This window comes from Terrapene carolina, unplaced genomic scaffold (assembly GCF_002925995.2).
Source record: "Terrapene carolina triunguis isolate 2854851 unplaced genomic scaffold, T_m_triunguis-2.0 Scaffold67, whole genome shotgun sequence".
Lineage (NCBI taxonomy): Eukaryota > Metazoa > Chordata > Testudines > Emydidae > Terrapene > Terrapene triunguis.
The window spans coordinates 24032552-24049844 of record NW_020664418.1 but is presented as its reverse complement, the minus strand read 5'-3'; the positions used below and the strand labels follow the sequence as shown (position 1 = coordinate 24049844).

The 17293-nt window shown below is 37.9% G+C and overlaps 1 protein-coding gene across 1 annotated transcript in view; it reads right to left on the bottom strand.

Moving 5' to 3' along the window:
• Positions 1-803: 803 nt before the first annotated feature.
• Positions 804-17293, bottom strand: part of LOC115271170 (thrombospondin type-1 domain-containing protein 4-like) — a 318226-nt gene continuing 301736 nt past the window's right edge. The window contains exon 8 of the mRNA XM_029910795.1: positions 804-938. Within this exon, the coding sequence (XP_029766655.1) occupies positions 858-938 (81 nt within the window). The 3' untranslated portion in view covers positions 804-857. The remainder of the gene's footprint in view (positions 939-17293) is intronic.

Sequence of the window (17293 nt, the reverse complement as noted above, 5' to 3'; positions counted from 1 at the left end):
GCTACTGGTTACATATCTTGTATTTCAGTGGAACAATTTCATTAGGCTCCTAGATCAGTTATGCTACTTGTTAAATATAAACTTCCTGATACACTTGCACCGTGTGCCAGAATACCAATAGCAGCCAAGTCTGCTTTTATGAATTAGTCTAAATTCTGAGATGAAGTCTTTCTGCTCCCTTGATTATAGAGATTTCTCTCTCTACACATGTCCTTTTCTATGGTGAGTCTAACACTTTTAAATACACAGGGTCAAATTCATATCTAATATAACTACTAAAGTCAATGGAGTTAGACCAGTGATGGATTTGATCCAGTAATCTGTCACAATTTTCATGACTGCATAGGGTTATAGCACATCCAAAATGGTTTACAAAGTCCTTAGTATAAGTGAGAATCAGGCCCTTTCTACAGTTTAGAATCAGGTATTTTACTATATCATCTTTCTAAACATGGAAGAAACATATAAGTTCAATAAGTGTGTGTGTGTGTGTAGGGGGGTGATAGGGCTGCATATTTTATACTTTACTTTCTTTTACTAAAACATGTTGCAATTTCTCTTCTAGGAGGAAATTTCTAAATTTCTGTTTACGCTACAATATTTGGCAGAAGAGTTCTGGGGGTTTTAAGTAGTGATTCGCAGATGGACATTTTCAAGCACACGTGGCTTATGCAGTCTCAGATTTGCCAGGTCTAAATGAATTATAAAATAATATGTCTTCAAAAAGATAAGCACTGTATACAATATACTATATGACCATTTGTTGTTAAATCCAACTAATAGCAAAGTATACCAGTCACAGATTAGCAGGCTTTGTTCTCTGCCTCTTTTTGCTTAATCAGCACAGCAGACATCTGTTATCCGGAGAGCTGGTTCACCATGTCCGGTATCCTCCTAGTTCTAGTAGTGGTTAGTACTAGATGCTTCAGAGGGAGGTTCTGCAAAACAAAACAAAAACAAACCCCAACACCACACCATAAAACACTTAGCTAATTGTACAGTGACATATTAAGGAGGATGACAGAGGAAGAATTCATCCTCACCTGAGGGTTAATGAACTTATGTTCCAAACTGTAAGATCTAACAGATCCTCTTGGCATGTAAAGTGGTGGCAATTACTTAGAAAAGAAATAACTTAATTCTCTGATTACATGGGTATGGCAACTTTTGGTAAATATGGACTTTTTAATAGTGGTCACTAGGCAAATGTTATTTTTTGGCCAATAAATTATTCATACATACAGCTACATTATATTTAACTTTGACTTCTCATTGCAACAAACTCCATAGGTTGATTGTATGCATATTAGTTATAAAATTACTTGATTTTAATTTCAAGTTCCCCTTGTGCCTGCGTTAGGACATCTGAAATACACAGCAAGTGTTCTAAGGACTGATATCATATAATGGGTAAAGAAGCCTATCTAGAGATAAGTAATGTACGTGTACTGTCAGCTGTTGTTGGTATTTCTGATTGTAAAGCTGGGTATAAAGTTATTATTAGGGGAGTACCATACAATGAAATGATGTAACGTTACTATGGGAGTGACTATGCTGTGAAATGGATACTGTGTCTTGTGTGAGCTGCATATGTCCCAGTAGCCGGAGCAGATTCAGGTTGAGCTAGGTGTGCATCCAGTTAATAGAAAGAGATGTTCTTCCTCTCCTGGAAAACCTGACTCCAGGGTTTCTACTAAACCATCTACAGTGCCAAAAGTTATGTCAATGGAACAATTACTTCCATCAACACAACTGGATTTGCAAGGAAACTTTGCAGAAAAAATGGCATTAGTTTAAGCAATAGTTTGACAATATTCTCAATAGTTCTGGTTGAAAACCAGGGGAGGGAGTGGGTATAGTAATTTTTTTTTTTTTAATCTTAAATTTTGAATTTGGAAATGTATGGAAAAAAGTAACTGACATTAAAAAAATAAACAAACTGATCCCCTCTTTTTCCCACCACTAGGGGCAGTTGTGGAGAAAGTACTTGAAATGGTTGTAAGGTTCCTCTCCTTGGTGAGCCTTGCAACACTGCAGATATATAAGAGCAAGAGTAGGAAGACAGAGGATTTAGACATTGGTTTGTTAAATGTCATAATCAAGGGCTATATGAATCACTTAAAGCTCAAACATGTGAACTTTAAGAGCCATATGACTTATTAATAAAATATGGACTTGTGTCTAGTATACAAACTTACTATTCAAGCAGAAACTAACACAACAAGCAGACTGAACTTAAACTCAAACCATAGATATGGGTTCTAAGTGACCTTGGTGCAGAAAGAACAGCTGGTCTGTGTGGCTTCATTTGGAGAAAAAAGAAAATTAGAAATGAAGGAAACCAAACCAGCAATCCAAATAAGAATAAAAGGTTTTCTGAAAGGCAATTGTATCCTTTAAACTGTATTTTAGATAATGATGCAAGCTTAATCCAAGGAAAGTATATAGAACTGAAGTCAAGAAAATGGCACAGAAATCTAAAACAGAGTTTCATATTCAGGACATGCACTGGGAAGCTGAGAACACTTCAGACAGGATCAGCACTTTTTAGAGAACTTTCTAATATATAATTTGTATGCAAAAGCAAGAAACTTTACAACTACTTTTAAAAACCAGCATTGTTCAGCTTTCAAAGAATAAGATCCTGACTCAGGAAAATGCTCAAGTATTTGCTTAAGTCCAAGTATCAGGGGGTAGCCGTGTTAGTCTGTATCTACAAAAACAACAAGGAGTCTGGTGGCACCTTAAAGACTAACAGATTTATTTGCTATGCATCTGAAGAAGTGAGGTTTTTACCCACAAAAGCTTATGCCCAAATAAATCTGTTAGTCTTTAAGGTGCCACCAGATTCCTTGTTGCTTAAGTCCAAGTGTATTCAGGAAATCACTTCAGCACATTCTTATCTGTAAGGGGCCTAAATGCTATGCACCATCTATGTGATGTGTAAAAACATGCATAGCCATGAAGTTAAAGATGTTTGATATAAATGCCACAGATTCACAAACAAAAAAACACAGATAAGAGGAATTTTCAAGATCCATACTATCTGGAAGGATAATACCCCTAAAATGAGTGAATATGTTCTCTGTTGTCCTATGAAGCAAGATAAAAATCAAGTTCCTGAACAGATAACATAAAATTGCACTTGATAATCTGGAAAAATAGGAGTTATTGAAAAGGGAGAATAACCTGAATATTGAGTTAATACTTCCAAAAGAAGATCTCTATCAAGCATTCTTAAAACTACAATACCCACCTGCTGAAGTGAAAAAACAGATTGACACAGCTAGAAGAGTACCCAGAAGTCACCTACTACAGGACAGGCCCAACAAAGAAAATAACAGAACGCCACTAGCCATCACCTTCAGCCCCCAACTAAAACCTCTCCAGCGCATCATCAAAGATCTACAACCTATCCTGAAAGATGTTCCCTCACTCTCACAGATCTTGGGAGACAGACCAGTCCTCGCTTACAGACAGCCCCCCAACCTGAAGCAAATACTCACCAGCAACCACACACCACACAACAAAAACACTAACCCAGGAACCTATCCTTGCAACAAAGCCCGATGCCAACTCTGTCCACATATCTATTCAAATGACACCATCATAGGACCTAATCACATTAGCCATGCCATCAAGGGCTCGTTCACCTGCACATCTACCAATGTGATATATGCCATCATGTGCCAGCAACGTCCCTCTGCCATGTACATTGGCCAAACCGGACAGTCTCTACGCAAAAGAATAAATGGACACAAATCTGACATCAGGAATCATAACATTCAAAAACCAGTAGGAGAACACTTCCACCTCTCTGGTCACTCAGTAACAGACTTAAAGGTGGAATTTTGCAACAGAAAAGCTTCAAAAACAGACTCCAACGAGAAACTGCTGAGCTTGAATTAATATGCAAACTAGATACCATTAACTTGGGTTTGAATAGAGACTGGGAGTGGCTGGGTCATTATACATATTGAATCTATTTCCCCATGTTAAGTATCCTCGCACCTTCTTGTCAACTGTCTAAAATGGACCATCTTGATTATCACTACAAAAGTTTTTTTTCTCCTGCTGATAATAGCTCATCTTAATTAATTAGCCTCTTACAGTTGGTATGGCTACTTCCACTTTTTTCATGTTCTCTGTATGTATATATATCTTCTTACTATATGTTCCATTCTATGCATCTGATGAAGTGGGCTGTAGCCCACGAAAACTTATGCTCAAATAAATTTCTTAGTCTCTAAGGTGCCACAAGTACTCCTGTTCTTTTTGCAGATACAGACTAACACGGCTGCTACTCTGAAACCTGTCATTAGACAGAAAGAGCAGCCAGTTGTATTTGCAGCAAGATTCCTAAATAAAGCTATGTCAACTGAAAAGGAGATGTAGGCAGCTGGTTTTGTCTGTCTTGAATCATAGTAATGTATATTGAATCCCTCCTAGCTTTTGCTAGATGGTGTTGATGAGAAGGATCTATGTTCTTCAATGCAGGGAAGATTGAGTTAATATGATGGTTTCTTAATTTCTATATTTATACATTCTCCCATAGACTTTTTGGTGGGCACTCATTTTATGAATTGTAAAATGAATTAAACAAAAATATTCTAGACGGTGAGAGATTCTGTACTTATCTACACACTGACTGGGGGATTATGTATCTGTACATGGTAATATATATTTTTTTTAAATTAAACACTAGACTGAGAGCATCATGTATGGAATCCTATCCCTCTACTTTGCTGTGACTATACACTGTTTGCTTTTAGCATGCAGTGTCAGTAAGGAAAAAATAAATAAATCCCAGCACCTTGCCATTAAGACTATGGACTCCTTTTTGGAAAAAAAAAAAAGTATATGGATGCCTGGAAGTCATGCTTAACCAAGTGGCCAATATAAACGGATTGCCTCAAAATCCAGGAAACTATACTCCAAGTATAAACCCATATCCTCTCTCTGGAAAGCTGCCAACTACTTTTAAAGAGACAAAGTGGGTGAGGTAATATCTACTATTGGCACAACTTCTGTTGATGGAAGGTAAAGCTTTTCAACTACACGGAGCTCTTCTTCGGGTCTGGGGAAGGAAGCCCTGACATTGCCTCACTTACCTTGTCTCTCTCATATCCTAGGACCAACATGGCTACAACAGCATTGCAAACCATGACTTTTAAAGGAATTTAGACTCCTAGCATTGCAAGTCCCAACCCACTCCTTTAAAAAGACATTTAACATCTACCTGACAAATGCTGATGACACAGAAAGTGTCTGCTTGGGGAAGCTGGACGTGGGTGAAAATTGACCCTTGGGTAGTCAGAGACCTGGCTGCCTGCAGACATGCTTTTGTTAGGAGACCGGGCTGGTTGGAAGTATTTTGTCTTGGGAATTTGCAAAGGTTTCTGTTTGCAGATCATGGTAATATTTAATTTGTATGTTTCTTTGTATTTACATAGTATCCTAAAACTGTAGTGGCAACATCGGATTTTGAATAAGTACTAGCCTCTGGGTTCTGTCAATTTTTGAGTGAAAACATATAGAATTTTTTAAACTTTTTTGGGGTGGGGTAGAGAGGCAGAAATAATTATTAACTAGGATTTGGTGTTGGGGGCATTAAACAAAATGAGCTGTTTCACTAAAGCCAAATTCATTGTATCTATAACTTATTGGGTTACATAGGGATGACTTTGGTCCAGTAACATAGGACAGTTAAAGTGTTGATTTGAACTGAGAAGGAATCATAAACTTACATACATTGGAAAGGGGGAACAGTTGTCTGGCAGGAGAAATCTATTTTCATTTTCAGTGCACTTCTCCATGAGCTGCAGAATGCTTGCAGCCTTTGACAAAAATTGTTTTTATCACTATTGTGATCTTTTTGCCTAGTTTTTCTAGAAGCAATTGTAGACCTGAATTTATTACCAGTGTTATTTCTGAGAGGGTGTTTTAAGTAGTTCTGATATATCAATAATTTGGAAAATATTAAAGACATCAAATATGCAACAAAGTAATCGCAGTTCATAACAATATTTCATCAGGACCATAAAGAGATCTGTTTGAGAATTAAAAACAAAAGAAACAGAAGGTAACGTATGTATAGGTTAGAAGATATGTGAAAAAAGTCTAAGGTATATTATGCTCCTAGTCCTGCTTCTTGTATCTGCCCCCAGGCTTTTCAAAAACAGATGTGAAGTTTCACTACCACTGGCTTAATGCTAAGGGTCTAAAAATAATTCAACCAAATGTGTGAGTCTTATGACTAAACCTGCTGAAGTTTTGATTCTAGCAAAGTTGTATGAACTCACTCTAAGTGAAACACAGCTTACCAGAAAACATCAAACTCTCTTACTGGCCTCTGATTCAAGCCTCATTTCTGTTTGTGTCAAGAGGAAAAAAATGGGGGGTGGGGAGGAAGTAAGAGAGAATCTTCTTGTATTTGGAGGGTGCAAGTGTTACTTTGTGTCGGAATTCTTCAATGATTAACTTCTCAAAATGTTACTATACCCTTGGCACCTGCTTGCCATTTGTGTTTACACCCAAGAAAGGCAAAATTCTGTCTGCTAACATTGTGTGATGTAGGCTAATTAATTTCCCAATCATGATTGGAGGAAAGTTTTCATGAGAGCCTCTTGTTAGCCAGGCTTTGTGCCCTATAAAGTTGATTCTCAGCTTTAGAAGTAAAGCGTGAGCTACATGCAATTTGTACCAATATAACTATTTTAGTTAGCATGTGATTTTTTTTTACCCAAACAGTTATACTAGTTCAATTCCTAATGTGGATGCAGTTATAATGGTGTCTTACAGCAGTATAGCTTAATCCCATATAGGGAATAAGCTCTACCAGTACAAGTACCTTTATATCAATATAATTGCATCCACACTAGGAAGGTTGTACTGCTTTCATTGTACCAGTATCGTTGAAGTGGAACAACATTTATGTTTAGACGAAGCCCTAAACTCTAACCTCCTTGTAAAGAAAGCCTTGAAAACACAAACTGCTTGCTAAGTTTCAAAGGAATATGTAGCTGGACTTTATTTCTTGATCAAAAGGCTGTGGAGGATCTAAAGACCGCCCTCCTCCCTCACCCACTTTTTATAGCAAATTAGTCTGTTAAATTTGTGGTGCACCCAAAGGATCAGCTTGCTAACACTTAGGCCAGCCCTGTGCATAGTGCTTTTATACTTGTGAAAACTGTTTTAATTTTCCTATTGTCCCATTCCAATATGTAATTGTGTGTAGATGCACTGGCCTGGGTGAGGTCACATACACATCTAGCTGACAGGGTCTGTCAGCTTGCAATAACAGGAGAGGATTTTTGGGAACCCTGTTTCAAGCAGTGACCCCATCCCATATAAATTACGGAACTTCTGGTACAAATACTTAAATGTGCAAGTTCAAAATTCACTTTCCACAGACATTTGTGAAAGTAAAAATTGTTCACTAAAATGGTCATAGAAAGTGAACAGAAATGGGGCATGAATACAGCCAAAGTGCATTTATATTTAAATAGAGTGAATAATCATGGTTTGCTTATGTGGTCTCCACACACTTGAACGCCAACAAATTATAATGGCATATCATCAAAGCATTCTACTTCAGACATTTGATTGATAGACCTGGTCAAGTAAATCAGAGGATCACTACAGTATAATAATTCATGTTTCAAATTGTCTGTACAAAAATGTGAGTGTCTAACTCACATCCGGTGAAAGATTGGGAAAGAGTTTGACAAGGAGTAATGAAATCAGCTGTGATTTGAGCACAGAGCTGGGTGGTCAGCAAATTGGAGTTCTAATCCCACCTATGACAGGCCCCAGCCCTAGAAAACACTTTGCCATGTGCTTAACTTTAAACACATGAATACTCACATTTCAATAAATGAGAATACTCACGTGCTTAAAGACAAGCACATGCTTAAGTGCTTTGCTGGACTGTAGCCAGAATGACTCCCTCTGCGTACTTGAGTAAGTCCCTCAAACTCTCTGCTTCTCTTTTTTCCATCTGTATTATGTCTGGTATAGCAATACTTACCTCACTAGGATATTGTGAGGATTGTGTATAGAGAGAGTTTCCAAGATGAAACTTATGTTGTAAGTGATAAGTATCATTATTGTAGCACACATGGCTTTGTGGTGACAAGATATTTACATAACTATCAGAACTATCATGGAAGCAGTAATTCAAGTTACCAATGTACCATATTTATCAAAAAATCTGGATTTTTCATACATTTACATTAGGTTTGGATTGGCTGAGATCCAATCCCAGTGTAAACAATACCCTTTAAGAAAAGCAAAACATCAAGTAAATTCACAGACAAAAGCTACATTGAAAGAACATTAAGGCTATGGCTTAAACCTACAAGGCATTCACGTTTAGTGACCACACTTTTGCTATCCAGTCACAACAGGAAGTCACATTACTATGGCTTAAGTGTATTGCACTGTATCTAGATAGTGAACATCTGATTCATAATTCTTAATTTCCTAACTTTGATGGATTCAAACTTAAGCCTGGTCTTTAATGTTTTCTTATGGTCATTTCTGAAGCTGAAAATGGCCATGTTTACAAAATGTAAAATATTGTACAGTGCAACGTATTTTCTCATTATTATTGTTAACAAAATAAGATGCATGCTACTGTTCTGTTTATCTTGGAGTATTTGACTCATCCCCAAGTTCTGTTGCTAGAAATTTGGTTTAAAGATTATGGAAATTAACCCATGGTAATCAACTAACATAACATGACCAAGGACTTGAAATTGGCATGTGCCAAAATGAATACAAACCATAGACAAAAACAATTTTGTTGCTAAGCTCCTAAATGTGGAATCAATTATCAACTGACTTACGAACAATAGAGAGCTTTTCCCACTTCCAGATAGATGCATGTATCTAAGGGTGAGGTGAGGAGGTTCCAAATGGTATGGCCAGTCCCTTTTTCATTCTCATCCTTTTATAGGGCTAAATGCCTCCTGCACTTGACAGCCTTCTCCCATCATGGGAGTTCCTCTTTTGCTTCTTCAGCCTCTTAAGGATTAAACACTATCCTTGCAAGACCCCTATACATTCTGCCGCCCCATTCACAGGGCATCACTTTCTGAGGCGCATCAAGTCCTTGATCAAAGAGGCAGCAAGTGTTGCAGAGAAGAGAAAGTTACTGAAAGTGGCTATGGAAAGGCAAAATGCTCATATGTCCCTTCATGGCTGCTGATGCTGGAAAGTTGAGTCAGTGAAATCTTGGCGGAAGGGTGGTAAATGATGGAGAACAAAAACGGGGGGGGGGGGGGGGGGGGGGGGGAAGAGAAGAGAAGGAAAAAGCCATGGAAATCTGTGTAGCACCTGAGAAGGAAAAGAGAAGAGGTGATGAGAAAATGTTGGAGGGGCCACAAATGGAGGGGAAGATTAAGGGAAAGATAAATATGGTAGAAATCATTTGTGAGAGAACAAGAAAGTAAAAATACTTTCAGCTGGGATGAAGACTGGCATAAAGGTTGCTGTGTTTGCCTAGAGTAACTTCATTAAATCATTGCTTTTCAAAAATTATTTTTACACTATTTTCACAATTTTAAAATTAAAAGTACTGCAAACAAACAGGAGGGTATAACTCCAGTTTTCCTCCTGAAAGAATGAAACTATATAGGGCTAAAAACAAAACGGGCCAATATTTAAAGATCCCCTAACTCATTGTTTTAGAAAGGGCCTTGACATACTTTGAGTACCGTAAGCCACTGTATAAACCCAAATGTTGTTCTACACTTAGCAAGTGGAAGAGCTATACATATACTGTCAAGAATATTAATTAGCTGCATTCTTTTTCACCACCCAGCTTCTATTAGTCTGAGTTGCTGCAGGTCATACTCATGTCATTACAAACCAAAGAGGAGAAACAGCTAAGAAACATTCTAAGGCTATGTCTACACTACAGCTTATGTCAGCATAACTTGTCACTCAGGGTGTGAATAAACCAACCTCCTGAGCAACATAAGTTACACCAACATAAGTGCCAGTGTGGACAGCGCTATGTTAGCGGGAGAGCTTCTCCCACAGACATAGCTACTGCTGCTCGCAGAGGTTTTATTATGCTGATGGGAGAACTGTCTCCCATCAGCATAGAGTGTCTTCACCAGACTCACTGCAGCACTGTATGTGTAGACAAGCCCTTTGACTGGAAATAGGTTTTAGGTCCCCTTGATGGGATGAGATAATCCCAAAGGTATCTAGAGACAGACAGTTCAGGGGTTGGTCTGCCTGAAAGCCACCATTTTTGGACCATCACAACTCACTATAACCTCAATCCATAGTTTTACTTTAAGCACATGAATTATCCTACTGAAGACAACTGTGCTTACAGTAAAGCATGCGCTTAAATGCTTTGCTAGAGAACAGTCAAAAACATCATAACTAGTGGCTTGTTTGATGCAATTCTTCTCAATAATAGACTAGATGCAATTTATCACTGAAGAGATGAATGGGAGTTTTGTGACTAACTTCAGTGGCAATAAGATATGGCTGCATGCTTTGAAACCAGCCTGATCCCTGAGTAGCAGACTGAGAATCTGTTGCTTCTTTGCTGATGATTAGATGCTAAGTGTATAATCCATATTAAAACAATCATTTAATTTATATACAGTCAAACAATTATTCCCGCTCTCCCTAAACCTTTACTAAATGCTGGCATGCCACCACATACAGTTAATTTATTCATTTATTTTAATTATGTGTGCCACGAAACCAAGAGACTCATTTGGCCTTGTTATGTTACAATTATCATCACTTCAACAAGTGAATCTACAAATCCAATAGATCCCCAGCACAAATTATGTGCCTGTGTTCCTCAGAATGTTAGGGTCTTGGTCACTATACTAAACAAGCTACAGTGCATACTACTTGGAGCATAGCAAATGCAAAAGATTTGCTTTGTACCATCTCAAATCTGCTCCCATCTTCCCTCTGATGGAGATAGCAAAGGTGCAAACTACTCAAAGCTACTCACAAATACACAGAAATATTTAGATACTACTCTGTGAAATGTATAATCATGTAAAAGGACAAATTGTGATGCCTGTCAAAAACATGACAAACTATGAAATATCACTAACACTCAAACTGTTTAGATCTCTGTCTCACCCAATTAGTGTAGTATTATGTAGATGAAAGATTGCCATAATTCAATTCCTCCCACAGAATCAATGTTCTGAAAACATATTTTTAACATCAATGGCTGGTTCAAAGCTTGTACTCAGGCTGGTTAGAGTCCTTTCAAAATAAAGATACTGTTTATTGGTATCTCACTATTTCCATAACACAAAAAGCCAGATTCTTCTCTAAATTACACTAATATAAATCTGGAGTTAATTCATGCAATCATAGAAATATAGGGCTTGAAGGGACCTCAAAAGAGTCATCCAGTGCAGGGGAAGGATCAACTTTACCTAGAACATCCCTGACAGGTGCCCGACTAACCTGTTCTTAAAAACCTACAATGACAAGGATTCCACAACCTCCCTTGGTGAACTATTACAGAACTTAACTATTCTTATAGTTAGAAAGTTTTTCCCTAATATCTAACCTAAATCTCACTTGCTGCAGATTAAGACCATTACTTCTTGTCTTACCTTCAGTGGACATGGAGAACAAGTGATCACTAACATCTTTGTAAGAGGCCTTAAGACATTTGAAGACTTATCTGGTTCCCCCCGGACACCCCATCTTCTTTTTCTTAAGACTAACCTTGCCCAGATTTATTAAACTTTCCTCATAGGTCAGGTTTTCTAAATCTTTTATAATTTTTATTGTCTCTCCAGTTTGTCCACATCTTTCCTAAAATATGGTGCCCAGAACTAGACACAGTACTCCAGCTGAGGCCTCACCAGTGCCAAGTAGAGAGGGACAGTTACCTCTTGTGTTTTACAGGTGACCCACATTTGTACTTTTCACCAGTACAAATTCCTAGCCAGTTATTCACCACTTTGTATTTGCACATTTAATGTTTTCTTCTTAAGTGTAGTACTTTGTATTTGTCTGAATTGAACTTCACCTTGTTGATGTCAGACCAATTCTCCAATTTATCAACATTATTTTTAAATCTAATTCTGTCCCCAAAGTGTTTAAGACCCCTCCCAATCAGGTGTCATCTGCAAATTTTATAAGTATGCTGTTCATTTCTTTATCTAAGTTATTAATGAAAATATTGAATAGTACTGGACCAAGGACAGACCCCAGAAGGACCCCACTAGATATGTCCTCGCAGTTTGAGAGTGAGCCTTGATATAACAAAGCAGAATATGGCCCAAAATATTTTTAGCCAGGCCCTTGAGAACAATTGTTCATGGTAGATAGCATTATATGTAGCTATTTATTCAATTAGTAATATACGCATAGATCATAGACTACCGCTAAGGCCAGTGTGAGGGAAATCCAAACCTGACATAAAGCTAGCAGAGCCCTGGCTTAGGGAGCATGTCAAGACTCGGACAGAGTACAACAGAGCTAGAAAGGTATGGGACAAAACTTCACTGTTCCACTAGTACCCGTTTTGGTCCCCAGTGGCCCCAGATCCTAGAAGTGGAAAGGGGGCTTAGAGTCCCCAGGCTCTGTGCGCTCAAGAATCTGATCCATTATAGACAAGTCTGCAGGCCTTACTTTAGAGATTGGCAGGTCATACACCAGCAATGTTCACTTAGGGTATATTACCTTTGTCCATGTACTGCTATTTGCATTGAGAGAATGCATACAGAAGTATATATTGTATAGCAATATAGAAAATAATTTCTTAACATCCACTGAAAGAGTAAAGCATGAGCTCACATTTTCTTGCATGTAGTAGATCAGGACACTGGCAGTGGTAATAAAATAATGTATAATAATAATTTTGCACTCACAGTGCCCTTAATCTAAGGATTTCTTGTACATGGTAATGGGTTAAACCTCACATAACTCCTGCTAAGTGGAAAAGTACGCCCATGTTACAGATTAATATATACACAGAGCCCAATACATAAAAACATACTATGTTTATGGGAGACAGTGTGCTCTAGTGGACAGACTGGAAGATAGGAAACCTAGGTTCTATTCTTGGCTCTGCCACTGGCCTTCTATGTTACCGTAGGTAAGTCATTTCACCTCTCTGTGTTGCTGTCTCACCACCCATCCTTGGTCTGCCTTGTCTATGTGGATTGTACACTCATAGATGCAGAGACTGCTTCTCACTACGTCCTTGTAAAGTCCCTAACATGTTACAGCTTCACTCCGACTTACATTACACATAATAAATATAATTAAATGCATATGCCCATCTACATTACACTGCAGCAATTTGGCATCTCATCTTAACTCTCAAACTTCATGGCACAAACCAGAAATGCCAGAGGTTTTGTTGATCTGACTTGAAGCATTTCCCTGTGTGTTAAAGCAGTATTTTTAAATTCTGCTCTGAAAAGTGACTGTAAAAAGGGCAAAGGGAGGGTTATTGTTCCTCAGGCTATATCTACACTATGCACTTTTCAGCAACACAGCTATGCCACTATAGCTGTGCCGCTAAAAGGTGCGCAGTGTAGCCGCTGTTTGTCGTCAGGAGAGATCTCCTGCCGACAAAGCGCTGCTCACACCGGCGCTTTTCGTCTGCAAAGATTTTTATTGCTTGCGGTGGGGGGGGGGGGGGGGGGGGAGGAGAGAGGGTTTTTTTCACACCTCTGAACAACAAAAGGTTTTTCATTCAGGTTCCAGTGTAGACAAAGCCTTAGTGACACACACTCTGATTTGCTTAATTTACAAATTAAAAGGCTTTATTGTTATTGCTGTTCTAATAAGCAGCCCTACAAATACAGTTTGACTTCCAGTCCTTGGTTGTGTTCATTCCTTTACATTCATCATCAGTAATAAAAACCCTCCAAGCCAAATTCTGCCTTCAGTGCAACTTATTCAAACAAAGCCCTCAATTACACCTGTTCAAACCTATTGCCTTCAACCCTTCAGTGGAGTAATGCAGTATAATGTGGCAAGAATCAATTACCTCTTCACTAAAAACTCTTTTGATGATGTATGAGCCAGCAGCAGCTTCAGCTCACACGCCCTATCCCTTTTGGATGAAAAAGAGATGTGGAACCAACTGTCTGTTGTTGTAAACCAATTCTTGTATTCCTTACAGAGGTTAAGCAATTTTTGAACCAATGTAACACATTATGTTTGTAAACAGGGGGAAAGGGACCATGATCTTCCTTATTTGAAAATGACATAAAAGCAGCCCCTGCAGCACCAGACGAGTTCCTGAACAGCATCTTGCATGCTGTAGCTTGCTCTTAACACCCAGACATATAATCTTCTCAAGTCTGACACCTATAGATTACACAGATCTTGGACTTTAAGACAGCAGAATTGTCTGTTAAGATACAAAAGGCCAAATACTCTCTTCAGTAACATCTACAAAACTCAGCGAGTCCCAAAGGGGGTGGGTGTAACAGAGAGCAACGTTAAGCTGTAAGACTCTTCTGCTGAAAAGCTCAGGTGACTTTAAATAAAGATAAACAGATCTGTTGAGTCTGAAATTGCCTTTGCACAGTTACTTTTCTATCAATGTCCATATTTTAAAATAACTCTGAAATCTGCAACAAAGTGTAACATTTCCACAGCTCATTTTTTCAGTACCCCTATTCATGAAGCAATAGAAATGGATGCTACACAGTTTTTTCCTCAAACTGCCTTTCACCCCACTTTAGTTATCCATATAATAAGATTCCAAGAATGTCACTCTGTGTGTCACTCTGAAGCCTGAAATGTCTGTAGTCAGTGTGAAGTGAGGGAAGCAGTTACAAGCATGGCTGAGAGCTCATTTTGTTGAGGATACCACCAGGTACAGTCGTCACTGGGATTCGCAGTGTGTTACCATTGAATTTTTAAGTTCTCAGCAATTTTGCCTTCACGAATTGCACTCATCCCCCAGCAATGCATGTATCTATGCCATGCCAAGAGTCCTAGACCATTATGATATAGGTGATTCAACCAATCACCACTCCTATTCTACAGCTAATTTGCATGCAACCATTTTATTGGTTGAATGAGGGAGACTGCATAGATAGTGGGTTACTTGGCCCAACTGCCACAGTTCTTCAAAACACAACACAACTAGCATACACATGAACCTCAAACACACACAGCCCCTCACAGCAGCACATATCACTCATTTGCCATCAAACACAAATCTCCCAACACAACACCCCAAGACACAAGTCAACACAACCACCCACACAATAACACAACCAGCACAGATTACCTCAAACATCACTCTAAAACCTAGAAACTGAGTCGTGAAGTGATGGAAACAGATACATGCGTGGCTGATGGCTCTTTTTGCGCAGAATATCAGCAGGTTCAAACATCCCTGGGATTTGTGCTCTGTTACCATTCAATTTTTAAGTTCTCAGCCATTTTTGGCTTTTTTACATACATGACTTGACAAATTGCACCTGGGCAACAGCACAAGATTTCAGCTACTAGTGTAATATAATGTATCAATCTCACTATAAGGGCCGCTACTGTTCCCCTTGCATGGTATTTTATTTAATTCCATGTAATAAAAGAATGTGTATTGCCAAGTCTTTTCTGCACATTAAGAAAATTTCTAATAAAATTAACTTTAAAACCCTTGTACATTTTACATCACTGCTATATGCTGGTCTTACTTTTTTTTTAAATACCCCAGAACAGATAAACCAGTATACTTTACCTGATCAGAAACTAACTAAAGAATAAGAATTCACCTACCAAAAACTATGAAGAACCGGCAAAACAAAACAGACTAAGAGTTATCTTGCCCTATAGTCATTATTTTTAATGTCCTACTTTACTAGAGATTGCCTTCCTGGACCATGTACAAATACAATGGCTATGCTTTTAAGTTTGGAAATACGGGGAACTATTCATTACCAAATCTCTACTTCTACATATACTAACACAATGAGCTAGCTTAATCTTTACAGACAGTTCTAGCTTTTTCCCTTCTTTTAAACAAAAATTTCATGGCATCCAAGGAAAACAATGCCTCCTTGCCAACATACAAAATAATGAGCAGCTGTGAACCCTTCCCCCTTAATTGCATATTTACATTGTGCTTGCAAAATTTTGCTTATGTTTCAATACTGCATGAGAAACAATACATGATATGCAGAAAGAATGTGCCAGGATTTTAAAAAAATTCAAAAGTTATCCAAACTCAGTTTCCATTAGAACTACATTAAGAATTTTGAGCTCTGCTCAAACAAGAGAACAGCAGAAAGACAATGGGACTCCAAGTTTCTGGATGTGACAACAATGAATTCATTAATGTGTATTTTCTCTATACTCTCATCTTTATAAAAAGTTCTTCCTTCTTTTTTCTATAAGATGTTACTATAAAGTGATACATAAACCTATTTTGAGTGATTGTGTTGTCATTAAGATTGAATCTGAATGCATTAAGAATTTCAACAGAGAGTCCTGGCTTTAAAGGTACAATAATAAAACAACTAGCTATTTTTTCCCAGATCAAAGTGATGAGGTTTGGATAAAAAATTATTCTTCCTGCATTTCTGTTTAAATAGTTTTTAGACAAATACTCTGCTTTGGTGAAATGAAACCCATAAATAGCTGCTACACTTTGTGAATCCTAGATTTGAAAACAGTATCAATTATATAATAAAAGACAGTATCAGAAGAAATCCCTAGTTAAGTCAATTGCAAACTCTGACTTCAGTGCAGGCAGAATAAAGCTTAGAGAATTAGCAACTGCTCATCCTGTGTTAATAAGGGATTAAGAGCTTCTCCTAGGTTTTGCAGCCTCTGCGCAAGGTCAGATATACTGCCTTATGGAAGTCATCATGGCCCTAATCTAACACTATTCAAGTCGATGGGAAGACTCCCATTGACTTCTGTGGATGTTGATCACACATCCATATGTCAGTTATTGAATATTAAACACCACATGATTATTTAATGACAGATATCAGGCCTAATGGTAATCTCAGTTATCTTGATGTAAATCAAAAGTAGCTCCACTGAAGCCAAGAGAATTACACCAGTGTAAAACTGGTTTGAATTAGATATGGTTATTTAATCACTATTCATATATATATATATATAAGAGGTATGCACCTAACAGACTGTTAGAAAAGTAATGTCTTAATTATAAATTAAATGCATATTTAAGACCATTAACGCAAAGTATGTCCCAATACAGGTAAACTGTTTCACATTCCAAATTACTTTCCTTACATAACTCACTTACACCACATAAAACTGGAACCGTATTTCATGGGATATC